Raw genomic sequence first — 12,938 nt, forward strand, 5'->3', positions numbered from 1 at the left:
AGGTTAGGAAGAATGTTTGCTCTTATTTTTGTAGAGAAACACATAAACTACTGTAAATTAGTATTAGGTTTAATTGCCATTTAAAATAATAGTTGTTAAGTGCAGCAACGCGCGCCGGGTAACTGCTAGGTGTCCACAGAAGTGATGTCCACAGAAGTGATGATTTAGCAAAGAGTCTAGCAAATAGGTTAGGAACAATGTTCGCTCTAGAGGATCACATAAACTAACATAAATTAGTGTATTAGGTTTAATTGTCATTTAAAATAATAGTTGTTAAGCGCAGCAACACACGCCGGGTAACTGCTAGTGTCCACAGAAGTGATGATTTAGCATTTTATGCCTAACATAGAGTCAAGCAAATAGGTTAGGAACAATGTTTGCTCTTATTTTTGTAGAGAAACACATAAACTACTGTAAATTAGTGTATTAGGTTTAATTGACATGCATAATTGCCTTTAAAATGTGGTAACAGAAGTGACTATGTTAGCTCGACAAGCAATTAAAATTCTAGTTTCACTTGATATAAACAACTAATAACTGAACCGAACACAACCAAACTGATTCTATGTTCAAGATGGTTACTTCTTCTCTGTAAAATAAATAGTGAAAATTGGCCAGTGCTGCCTGGTGGATTTTTCTGGAACTGTCCATAGGAGTGATGCAGGCTTTGGTGACCGAGTTTCTTTGTTTTTTTTTACCTTTAATAGAATGGAAAGAGTAAAATAAACAAACAAATATTATATTCAATGTCAAGATAGCCAACAGCAATTGGGTTTAATAATTTTTATTTCAAATTTGTTAGTAAAATCAGCTAATCTTAAGCTAAACCTAGAGGGGGTGACTGTCCACAGAAGTGATATGTCACCTTCTGTGGACATAAAATGTTCATTAAATTTCATTTAGATTTTTTTCTTCTTTACATTAAGTATAAAAAACTTTTACCTACATGTTTAACAACATATGTATTTATTATCTTAATTTTTATTTATTATTCCTTGGTGACCGTAATCTGTCCTTTTCTGAAGAATGGCCCAGCTACCCAGTTTATTATGGGCCTACACTAAGCTAAACAATCAAGTTGGTGTTGAAGATTTAAAGTTAGAGCCTATTTTTTGTTTTGTTTTCAGTAAAACAGCTTAAATCAATGATGCCTACCATTAAAGAACCAATCCAGGTGTATTGCCGTTTGAGACCGCTGAATGACAATGAGGTACCTTGCCTTAAAGTTGTGTCTCCGTGTACAGTTCAGATGTCACCGCCTGAAAATGCTGTAAACTATCAAAATGGTTATGTCAAAGAAACACAGTACACTTTTAGCTACGTTTTTGATAGTGATGCCCCTCAAAAGACAGTTTTCAACAATGTTGCTCTTCCTTTGGTTGATGGAGTCTTACATGGTAAAAATGGACTGTTGTTCACTTATGGAATCACCGGTAAGTTGAGTTTAAAGTTAACAACATCTTCTAAGAAGGCTAGGCCTAATAGTTTGTTTTCCTTGTTTAGACTAGCTGTAGCTCTCAAGGGTTTGTTTATTATTTCTAGAGTTTTCAAATCCAGGTCATAGCACATGTCAGTCACAGTGTTAGATTATTTTTAACTAAACTATGCATTAATATATCTACAGTTCTTACCCACCTCATAATTTTATTTGTTACTTGTGACCTCTAACTAGGAAATTTTCAGTTTTTGAAATAAATGAATTTATTTCCCATATAACGAAACAGTAGCCTATACAATCATAATAATTGTTGAGAAATTTAAGGCTTTTGACATGATTTAAACACTTGTCAGTGCATCGAGTTAGATTCACTCCTTCTAAATTGATACAATGATATTTATTTTCCAGGCAGTGGTAAAACATTCACTATGACTGGAACACCAAGAGAATCAGGTATCATGCCCAGAGCATTGGATGCAATTTTCAACAGCATTGGCCATCTACAAGCCAAGAAGTATGTGTTCAAACCTGACAGACTCAACGGTTTTGAGGTCCAAAGTGATGAGGACGCAAAAATGGATGGCATCAATGAAATCCATTCACAAGTGTTGTCATCTAAAACTCCAAGGAAATTTAATAGGTACATAATTGTTATAGGCCTATATAATGGTTGGTAGTTCTAATTTGGCATTATTACTTAACAAGTTCGTTGCGAGATTCCCATTGGTGGGGCGGTTGGAAAAGGCGACGCAGCCTCGGCGCGCCTGTGAATCAGCGAATGCAATAGGCGTTAAAATATTTCAGTCTTGACAGCAGCAAAAAAACTGGCGGTAATGGTTCTGTGTTGGGTACCCCAAGAGTGGACATAGTTCATTGAAAAACTCACAGATTGTGTAGAACTCACGATTTGAACCTGCCCATGTAGAAAGGTTCCTCAACGCTACACTCCTCATTGTAACACCTTAGCCAATTGAGCTACCATGCCAGTCTCAGCCTACGCTCTAAGCACGCAGGTGATATTCAACGAAGAAACACCCCGAGCTATAGGCTCCTACTCGAGATCAGGTTTTAAAGTGTTAAGTCTTGGCCAAAGTTTGGCTAACTTTGAATGTCAAAAAAGACTTTCCTATCCCCTGCATAACAGAACACTATATTTTAGGGACATTTCCATATAACTTAAGTTAGGAGGTAACACGGAGACTAGGTAACTAAGTTACAGTGAATTCGCCATAGGCTATAAGGGCTATTACCGTAGGTCTCATGATAAGACTTAGACTCGAGAACAATTTTCTTTTTCATTTTGATATCCCCAGAGGCCAAAAACACCACCCCTTTAGAATATTTGTTCACACAAATATATAGGCCTATTAATGTCCATTAGCACGATAACTTGAGTAAAAATTATCTGATTAAATTTAGTACAAACATGTAATCCTACATATCCAAACAAGTTCTTGAACCAGCATGATCTGACTATTGGAAAGAGGTTTAATTGTGAGTTTTATGGAGTAAAAATTCAATTGGGTTTTCCCATTTTTGACCCTTGAACAATTTCACAGCGCTACAGAGCTGTAATTTGTGTTCAGTCATCCTGTTCACAAATGATGCCAGTAAGTAAAGAGGAGCCTCGTTGCAGCGTACAAGTGAACTAAGGAGTTATGTTTAATTTTATAGGAAAAAGAAACGAAACCCATGATCATTTGCCCATTTATCATTGACATAGGTAAATACATTCCCTGCATACCTACTTGTTTTTGGTAATACCCCTTCTCTCCCAACAGACAATCCTTGATAGCATGCTTGTAGCATGTAAAAATGTATACAAAATAAGCTTCATTGTTTCACTCATGATCAATGTTGATTAAAAAAATAAATAAACACAACTCTACTAAGCTATAAGTTATTGTTGGTCTAACTTCCTAAGCTACATGCACTAGCTGGATTCTTCAGATTGTGTTTTATACATATCCTTTTTATTGTGTTTCAGACAGGAGAGTGAGTGGGCCAATAGGATTGCAGAGGAGGTTAAAATAGAAGATGTTCATGAAGACAACATGTACGCTGTGTTTGTAACTTACATCGAGATCTACAACAATTCTGTATTTGATCTTTTGGATGATAACTTTGAAGAATTCTCTAGGGGCAGGTTCGTTGCAACATTTTGTTTACAGACTCTTTAGCCTACTGATAATTTTTTGACCTTTGCAGGTAAATGAATGTAAAGTAGGCCTACAGTATACTTTATCTCATTTGAAGGGACCCTTGCCTGAACTGGAATTAATAGGGAAAGCCGAGTATGGCTGTACAGAACCTCATGTTTGGTTGTTATAGGGGGTTTCTATAGTTTTGAAATATTAAACGGTATTTAAATAAAAATATATCTAGTAATACTTCATTTTTCACTACGAGACTGTAATTATAACAGTGGTGACTAATTTTGATTGAATCCCTACATCATTATCCTGCCCGATTGGCAAATGTTCATAAAACATGTTTCATTAAGGAAATAATTAATGTTTGCCTGTTGGTGTTGATGATGATTGGAGTGTCCAATCAATACAATACTATTTACCGTCTTATTTAGGCCTACATAATTACCTTCTTGTAGTAGTGTACAGTATAAGCTTAAATATATCTTTTAAGTGTAATTGAACAACCATTTTGACTTAGATTCAATGTATAATAAAACAAACCATTCTGATTAAGAACTTAAGAAGTTATTATAAATGAAACGGCCTAATTGAATTAGCAAGAGCCTTGATGCATGCTTAACCTTTTACTATCAAAATGTATCGTATTTTGAATGCTGGAAAATTTGTGCCATGACTTAAGTGCCCAGCGCTCTAAAAAAGCTACTTTAGTCCAGGGCATGGGGGATGATGCAAGATATCTCACTGTGTTCCTAGAATGACATGTGTGAATATAGGGACTAGTTTGGTATTCATTATGGATTGCGTTTTGCAGAGGTCCACAGAGCAAATTGGTCCGGGAAGACGGAGCCAAAAACATGTATGTCCACGGGGTTACAGAGGTGGAGGTGAAGAGCACAGATGAAGCTTTTGAGGTGTTCAACAAGGGCCTGCGGCGGCGGCGAATGGCACACAACACGCTGAATGCCGAGTCTAGCCGCAGTCACTCGGTGTTCACTGTGCGGGTGGTCCAGGCGCCGCTGGACGCGTGTGGGGAGACTGTGATGCAGGACAAGCGTAGGATCAATGTCAGTCAGCTGTCTTTTGTGGACCTGGCTGGCAGTGAGCGCATGAACCGAACCAACACCACAGGGCAGCGGCTCAGGGAGGCTGGTAAGTGACATGAAATTTGTGGAATACAAGCCAAAAATGTTTTCCAACTTTTAGTTTTCTTGAGATCTTTTCTTTTTTGCTAAACCGTAAAATATGTTATCGATCGGAGAAGTTTGTATGTAACATTTGTGTCCAGTAACATAAAAGTATATACCTTGACATATAAGTGATTGTCACCTTGTTGAAATAAGGGAAATGCAGTCCTTGTCACCACACGTCCAATTCACACACAAACACATAAAAAATACCAAAATAAAAGTAACAGACTAAAGTTCTGCTCTATTTCCTATGTTTGAGCGCACCAATATCAACGAGCAGTGTTTTCAAGGTTACCCTATTTTTCTCACATTTACCTGTTTCGAGTGATGCTCAAACATAGGCTACTTATCTAACTGAATTAACGACCTCACCTACAAACCAAGTCTTAAAAAATTGTGAATTGAATAAAGTCATTATTGCATCGCTTGTTTCTTTATCCTCTTACTGCTATAAAAGTTTTTTCTTATTTTCTTGCATAGCGTTTTAAATGTGTGTTTTTTTTTGTTTTTTTTTATTATTAAAACTCATCCTTAAATAGTGTTAGCCAAATTTATGTGAATACTGACAGGAAAAAAATTGTCATGATGAACATAACTTTCACATCGAGACAGCTTTGCCTGTATGACCATACAAAACTTACTAAGAACACTATTGTGTGTTATTGGAGCTGTGAGGTAAAACTATCTATATTACTAAACCATTATACACAGCAACACACACAACACATTACATTGATTGTGCTGTTAGTAGCAGAAACCAGTATCTTGTTGTAACCAAATTAAAATAAATATTCTCATGCAAACCGAGACATCTTTTTTGAAAGCTTCTATTGTTTGTATGCAAATAATACTTCTGGCAGGTCATTATTTGGTTTATATCTCTATATTATCTCTATATTGTCTTGGGTTCAACAATGGTCACTTAATTGGTACAATCCTAAAGACTTAAGATAAGACAAACTGTTGATCTCACTTGTTAGAACATGGAAAGGGGCCTCCAAAAGATCTCTAATACATCAGCATTGGCAGCCGTCCGGTGTACAAATGCTTATTTTTCCACAAGTGATAGTTTGACCGTAAATTCTATTGACCTCCCATCTCACTCAGTTACCAATCCAATGGTCTTTTACAAAAGCCAAAACTTTAGACTTATCAGATATACATTTTATACATTTGCCATTAAACGCAGTGTGCTTGAGCAGTAGTGTCAAATCTGAAAACCATAGAATTCCTTTCCGACAAAAAGTCAACATCATTGCTAAAGAATTTGGTAAGGTGTAATTTCTGGTCTGAATATTTGTTGCAAATATAGTTTTATTGTTGAAATTTTAAAATGAGATACCAAGTAATTGTTTGTTTTTAGGAAACATTAACAACTCATTGATGACTCTACGCACTTGCCTGGAGATATTACGAGAGAACCAAGCCAATGGCACAAACAAGCTGGTACCATACAGAGACTCCAAGCTGACTCATCTGTTCAAAAACTTCTTTGACGGCGAGTGCATCGTACGTGTCATCGTGTGTGTCAACCCTAGATCAGACGACTATGACGAGAACATTCACGTGATGAAGTTCTCTGAGATGAGCCAGGAAGTGCAAGTGGTCAAGCCGACACCTCTGCGGAATATTGACAACTTGCCAGCTGGCCGACGAAGGGCAAACCAGGTATGTTGACCACAGATACACTCGCCACTTAATACTTTATAGCACACACCTTTGTTTGGAGTTTATCTTGCCTAGAAATTAGATATACTAAACCTCTGTGTAATAACTAAAGTGTCAAAGGCATCACATAATACCACCTCCATTACTCCTCCTAAGGGATGGACAAGACTGGATTTTAAATTAGAGTCGAGATAGATCTCATTACTATCGGGAATTATTCGTTTGGGCAGTTTCACAATGGTTGATAAATAATAATAAAACACTATTAAAACAACACCTAATGTATTGTACAATACCTAATTATTTATTACAAAAGTTGATACAAAAAGAGTTTACAAAATTACAAAAGCTTACAAGAACTTAAATAGTTCTAAAAATCTTAAATAAGAAAAAATAAAAATAAAACACCTTTGCCTTTAATGTAAAACTGTAACATGCACACCAAAACTTGTATTTTGCGAACTTTCTTCTGTAATGTAAAAAATATCCATAACACTGGGTGAACACATTTTATACAACCTTAAAAATATGTTATATATAATTATATATAATATAATTATATGTTTTACGAAGACACCTAAATATGCCGGTTCCAAATTTTATAATAAACTTCCTAAAGAAATCAAATTAGAAACTTCCAAAAATAAATTTAAATCAAAATTGAAAAAGTTTCTTATCAACAAGGCTATGTACTCCTTTGAAGAGTTTTAGTTCTTTAAGTTATTAATTGCTCCGTTTCATATCAATTGAAACTTTTGGTTTTAAAATAATTTTATCTATATTTTTAATTTTGATATTTTCATGTAGGCCTATAAACTTTCATATTGCACTGCTTGTTTTAATTTATTTGATCTGAAAAGCTATTAATATTGATGGTATGTTATTATGCCATGCATGATAATGATTAGTATTTTAGTTAGTTAGTTTTATTAAATTACTCTTGACGCCATTCCTGTATCTATGTATTGTACTTTAATGAATAAAGTTATATGAAATGAAATGAAATGAAATATCAGGGTGTCTAGTAGTCGGGAAAATCGGGAAAGTCGGGAATTAGTATTGAATTTCAAAATGGTCTTGAAAAGTCGGGATTTAGTCTTAAATTTGATTTCAAAGTCGGGAATTTTCATGATTTTGCCGCGATCGTCGTCTTGCGTTTAAAAGTAACCGCGAAAGCCAATGATGATGATGTCTACACGGCCTCGGGAAATGTTCACGATTTTGCCGCGATAGTGGACGACGACGATGACGTTTCCGAAACCGCGGGAGACGACGATGACGTTTCCGTGACCGCGGGAGATCACGATGATGTTTCCGTGACCGCGGGAGACGACAATGATGTCTACACGGCCGCGGGAAATGTTCATGATTTGGCCGTCATCGCGGCCGACGACGATAAAGTTTCCGTGACCGCGGGAGATGACGGTGATGTCCAAACAGCCGCGGGAAATGTTCATGATTTTGCCGCGATCGCGGACGACAACGATGACGTTTCCGTGACCACGGGAGACGACGATGACGTTTCCGTGACCGCGGGAGACAACGATGACGTTTCCGTGACCGCGGGAGACGACGATGATATCTGCTCGGCCGCGGGAAATGTTCATGATTTTGTCGCGATCGCGGACGACGACGATGAAGTTTCCGTGACCGCGGGAGATGACGATGACGTTTCCGTGACCGCGGGAGACGACGATGATGTCTACACGGCCGCGGGAAATGTTCACGATTTTGCCGCGATAGTGGACGACGACGATGACGTTTCCGAAACCGCGGGAGACGATGATGACGTTTCCGTGACCGCGGGAGATGACGATGATGTTTCCGTGACCGCGGGAGACGACAATGATGTCTACACGGCCGCGGGAAATGTTCATGATTTGGCCGTCATCGCGGCCGACGACGATAAAGTTTCCGTGACCGCGGGAGATGACGGTGATGTCTAAACAGCCGCGGGAGATGTTGATGATTTTGCCGCGATCGCGGACGACAACGATGACGTTTCCGTGACCACGGGAGACGACGATGACGTTTCCGTGACCGCGGGAGACGATGATGACGTTTCAGGACCGCGGGAGACGACGATGATATCTTCTCGGCCGCGGGAAATGTTCATGATTTTGTCGTGATCGCGGACGACGACGATGAAGTTTCCGTGACCGCGGGAGATGACGATGACGATTCCGTGACCGCGGGAGGCGACGATGATGTCTACACGGCCGCTGGAAATGTTCATGATTGTGCCGTGATTGCTGGCGTCGACGATAACGTTTCCGTGACCGCTGCAGTCAATGATGATGTCTAAATGTACGGTACGTGGAAGATTTCATGATAAAAAAAACCAAATTTGCTTGTTAGAATTTTTTTTGCTGCATTATTTCTTTACTTGAAAACACCACATTATCATAATTAATACTACTTTATGACAAAGACAGAGGTTGGTGTAGTATTTTTAGAAAACTTGGTTAAGCTATCAAAGTTGGTATAGGTATCAAGAATCGAGAATCGATACATTTTGGTATCAACACCCACTAATTGTTTAAAAAACTAGTCTTGAAAAATCTGGAATTAGTCTTGAAAAGTCTGGAATTAGTCTTGAATTTTATAATGGAAATAAACTAGACACCCTGTATATGTTTTTTTCCAGATTTTCAAACGTGCAATGGCTAATCTAAATGAAGCCAACAACGAGAACATTCCTATTGATGTGGGTGTGAATGCTGTCTACAGGTTTGTCATCTTTGATTTCTATTATTTATCCATAAGAAATAAATTGAAATAAATTTTGAAGGCCGTATTTTTATGAACCACATGACACTTAACATAAAAAAGTTCAAGTTTGTGTTGAGTTGCAATTAAGCGTAAACATAATGTTGGAACCTATTTGTTCTCTGAACAAAATTTTTAAACTGAATTGAAACATAAATCATTTTTATATTTTTTAAAAATTTTATCACCGAATGGGAGTGCTTTGCATAGACTGTGCATTCAGATGAAAATAATGATTGTGTCTAGGGCTTGTCTGGCAAACAGAAGGTTGCCAGTTTTGGTTTCTGAGTAATGTCAGTTAGCTATATGATAGTTTGCGGGTCTATACTGTATTGTCCTAGCTGATCTCAGAAACATAGTTATCATCTCATTCATTTAATACTCAGTAGTCATTCATTATTCAGCCCTCTAAAGTACCCAGGTGTATCAAGGTTGTGTAACTCTTATCAAAATCTAAAATCAAATCCAATGATAACAACATTTTGAATGTATTTATTTTGGGTTGATTTAATACAGTACAGTAGAGTCCCGCAAACTCGGTACTCGATAACCCGGCAGTCTGGATAACTCGGCCATCACCTGGCTCAGAAAATTAGTGATTTTTTGAGTCCGAGTTAAACATGGGCTTAAGTCAAATCATTCGCAACTCGTACCAAGGATTTATTGTACGATATCTGATGACTTAATACTGACTTGTAATATAAATATAAATAAATAAGGCAGCTAAAATGATTTAAAAGTGTATTGTTCCTATTTTTAACTCCAGTTCCCGATAACTAAGCATTTCACAAACTCGGCACCCCTCCAGTCCACATTAAGCCGAGTTTGCGAGACTCTACTGTATTACCTTTTTACTAATTGTAAATTAACTAATTTACAAATTTTAAACTAAAATAGTTATCATTTCATTAATTTAATACTCAGTAGTCATTCATTATTCAGCCCTCTAAAGTAAGTTACCCAGGTGTATCAAGGTTGTGTATCTCTTATCTAAATCTAAAATTAAATCCAATGATAACAACATTTTGCGTGATCGGACCAAGAGAACAGGGTTTTATGGCGTGAGAATTTGTTTTCAAAACATAAAATTTTCCCACTTCTTTCCAAACAGATTTGAAGAGCTTAAAAAAATAATTTAGTATGTTGAAGTGTTTTTGTGCAATTATTGGTTACGGAGAAAATTAAAAAAATTGTATATTTAAAATTCCCATGTTATTAATTATTTTGGAAATTAAATAAACTGTAGTAGTTTGCTCATTTATGGATGTTAATCAAATTTGGCAAATTTATTTATTTCACCCTATATTATTCGGCCAACAAAAACATTTTTTACTTTACCCATAGCAGCAAACCTAAGAAATCTTTAAATCTAATGTTTCTTGCAGTTCTCCAAGCAGGCACAGCTACTAGCTACTAGTTCTGTCGTAACTCTGTATTTGCAGGCACTGTTATTTATTTATCACTGTCTGATGTTTTCTGTGTCTCCTGCCGGTTCATTATCGCTTGGTGTTTGTTTTTGTTATTAGCCTAGCCTCCCAGTTCCCTGACCTCTGCCTGGTGGGGCCCGAGGACGACCGACTGTTAAAGAACCTGATGACATTCCTGGAAGTTGAAATAGCAAGAAAGAAAAAGATGGATGTTGAACTTGAAACCAAAGGTATTGTGTTGGGTACAGTTTGAGTTATAACATGTATGGTAGGATAATAGGCCTACAGCTTTACACATTTCATAACTTTAATAAAGTAACTTAGGCACTGTATAAGTTTGAAAAATGGGCAAGCAGGAATTTTTACGAAAGAAATCTAGTCAGACTAGTAGGCCTACAACTAAATACATTTAGGTCCAGGGGTTTACAGGTAGAAATGGGCAAACAATGTAACACACTGATACACTGATGTTTGGTCCCAGTGTAGGACTTATAAGAAAGTAGATTGATGAGAAAATATTTTATCATTCACCATTTTTTCTCATAAGTTTAAAAAAAATTCCTATACTGTACTAGGACAAAAACAAAACATAAGTGTGTTAAGTTATGTAATTTTGTTGTATAGATAACCATGTGAGTTTTCTGAGTTAGGTCTTAATCTTTCGTGAACTTGTTTTGGTATTTGAACTTATTTGTACCGTTTTAAGTGATCATACACTGGGACCAAACATCAGTGTATCAGTGTGTTACATTGTTTGCCCATTTCTACCTGTAAACCCCTGGACCTAAATGTTGTTAGTTGTAGGCCTACTTGTCTGACTAGATTTCTTTCATAAAAATTTCTGCTTGCCCATTTTTTCAAATTTATACAGTGCCTAAATTACTTTATTAAAGTTATGAAATGTGTAAAGCTGTATTATCCTACCATACATGTTATAATTCAAAATGTTTCTGATGACTAAAATGTGTTTTTGAAAGGATTTTGAACTTTTAAATTTTGGAAATGGAGCTTTAAGGCCCTGAAAATATTATAGTAGGCAATGTATCAGCAACATAAAAGGGATGCTACTTAATAGTTGTAACAATCCTGAAGACAAGAATTATTATATTCTAAAATCTTGTCCAAAGGAACTTCTAAGGCTAGGTATCCGTTAAAGAAGAAGAAATGGATTCACAGCTTTACCGAGAAAAGAGTTCCAGTCAGTTGAAAGCACAAAGAATGTTCTCAACACATCAAACTTGATATTTCGTCCCTACCAGGGGTTTTTTAGAAGGTTTTTTCCTCCTGGTAGGGAGAAAATATCAAGTTCGTTGTGTTGTGAACATTCTTTATGCTTTCAACTACCTGGCACTTTTTTCTTAGGAAAGTTAGCTGTGTATCCATTCCTCCTTCCTTAATAGACCTATCTATTCCTAAGCCAAGTGCTTTTTCCTCCAAAAACCTAAAGCTAGGTATTGCAACTACTATGTACATTACCACTTTAGTATGTTTTATTTAGCTATATTGTCAAGAGCTTTGTATCTTCAACCTGTTTGTTTGTATGTCCTAAACTTAATAGTCTTTTGCACTGCCTCAAACAAACCACAGACATAACATACTCCTTTAGTAGATTTTTCATCCTTATGGAACAGCTGAAGCTGATAGTATTTTCCAACTCATTATTAGCTCCCTGTCTTATCAATAGTTCTAGCTAGACTGCATTTCAAAATTGCATGTGTTTTTTTTTACGACTGGCCAACCAACATCATGCTAGTGTAATTTCATCAAATTGTTCGTAGTAATGGATTTCCGTAACGTGCTGATGAAGAGTGAGGAAGAGTTATTGATACTTACTCATAAAAGCAGTTTACTCTCCTCCGAAGTTGGAACTTATAAAGAAAAGGTGAGATTGACTTAATAACTTTTAGGCGTTGAGTTTTTCCACCCATTACATTACATTCATCTTTTTAAGATTGTTATGTACAAGGATAGGGATCAGCTAGCTTACCTGGTAGACAGAGTCCAGTTTAACCTAGGTACACACATAAAACACATAACACAATACAGAAAGTTTTTTCTGTGTTGTGTTGTGTTTTATATATGTGTACCTAGGTTAATCTGGACTCTAGTCTACCAGGTAAGCTAGCTGATCCCTATCATTGTACATAACAATCCTAATCAGCCAATTGGCCTTTCCTTAGCTATTCATATTTTTAAGTCCTTGTAATTCAGATTATTTTGTTTGTGTCATCAATGAAAGTTTATGCCCAATTTTAATTGCATGAATTAATTAGCATATCTCTAGTTTACTGTTTTA

At 36.6% G+C, this 12,938-nt stretch overlaps 1 protein-coding gene across 2 annotated transcripts in view; it reads left to right on the forward strand.

The window, feature by feature from the left end:
* Positions 1-12,938, forward strand: part of LOC129003008 (kinesin-like protein KIF23) — a 34,655-nt gene that overhangs the window by 12,658 nt on the left and 9,059 nt on the right. For both annotated transcript variants that reach the window (XM_054431193.1, XM_054431192.1), the window contains exons 2-9: positions 1,128-1,433; positions 1,847-2,078; positions 3,426-3,584; positions 4,403-4,740; positions 6,142-6,446; positions 9,094-9,176; positions 10,742-10,872; positions 12,421-12,524. In XM_054431193.1, coding sequence (XP_054287168.1) covers positions 1,145-1,433; positions 1,847-2,078; positions 3,426-3,584; positions 4,403-4,740; positions 6,142-6,446; positions 9,094-9,176; positions 10,742-10,872; positions 12,421-12,524 — 1,641 coding nt within the window. In that variant the 5' untranslated portion in view covers positions 1,128-1,144. The remainder of the gene's footprint in view (positions 1-1,127; positions 1,434-1,846; positions 2,079-3,425; positions 3,585-4,402; positions 4,741-6,141; positions 6,447-9,093; positions 9,177-10,741; positions 10,873-12,420; positions 12,525-12,938) is intronic.

Source organism: Macrosteles quadrilineatus, unplaced genomic scaffold, assembly GCF_028750875.1.
Source record: "Macrosteles quadrilineatus isolate MER2022 unplaced genomic scaffold, UCM_ALF_1.0 Scaffold_9__3_contigs__length_116548681, whole genome shotgun sequence".
Lineage (NCBI taxonomy): Eukaryota > Metazoa > Arthropoda > Insecta > Hemiptera > Cicadellidae > Macrosteles > Macrosteles quadrilineatus.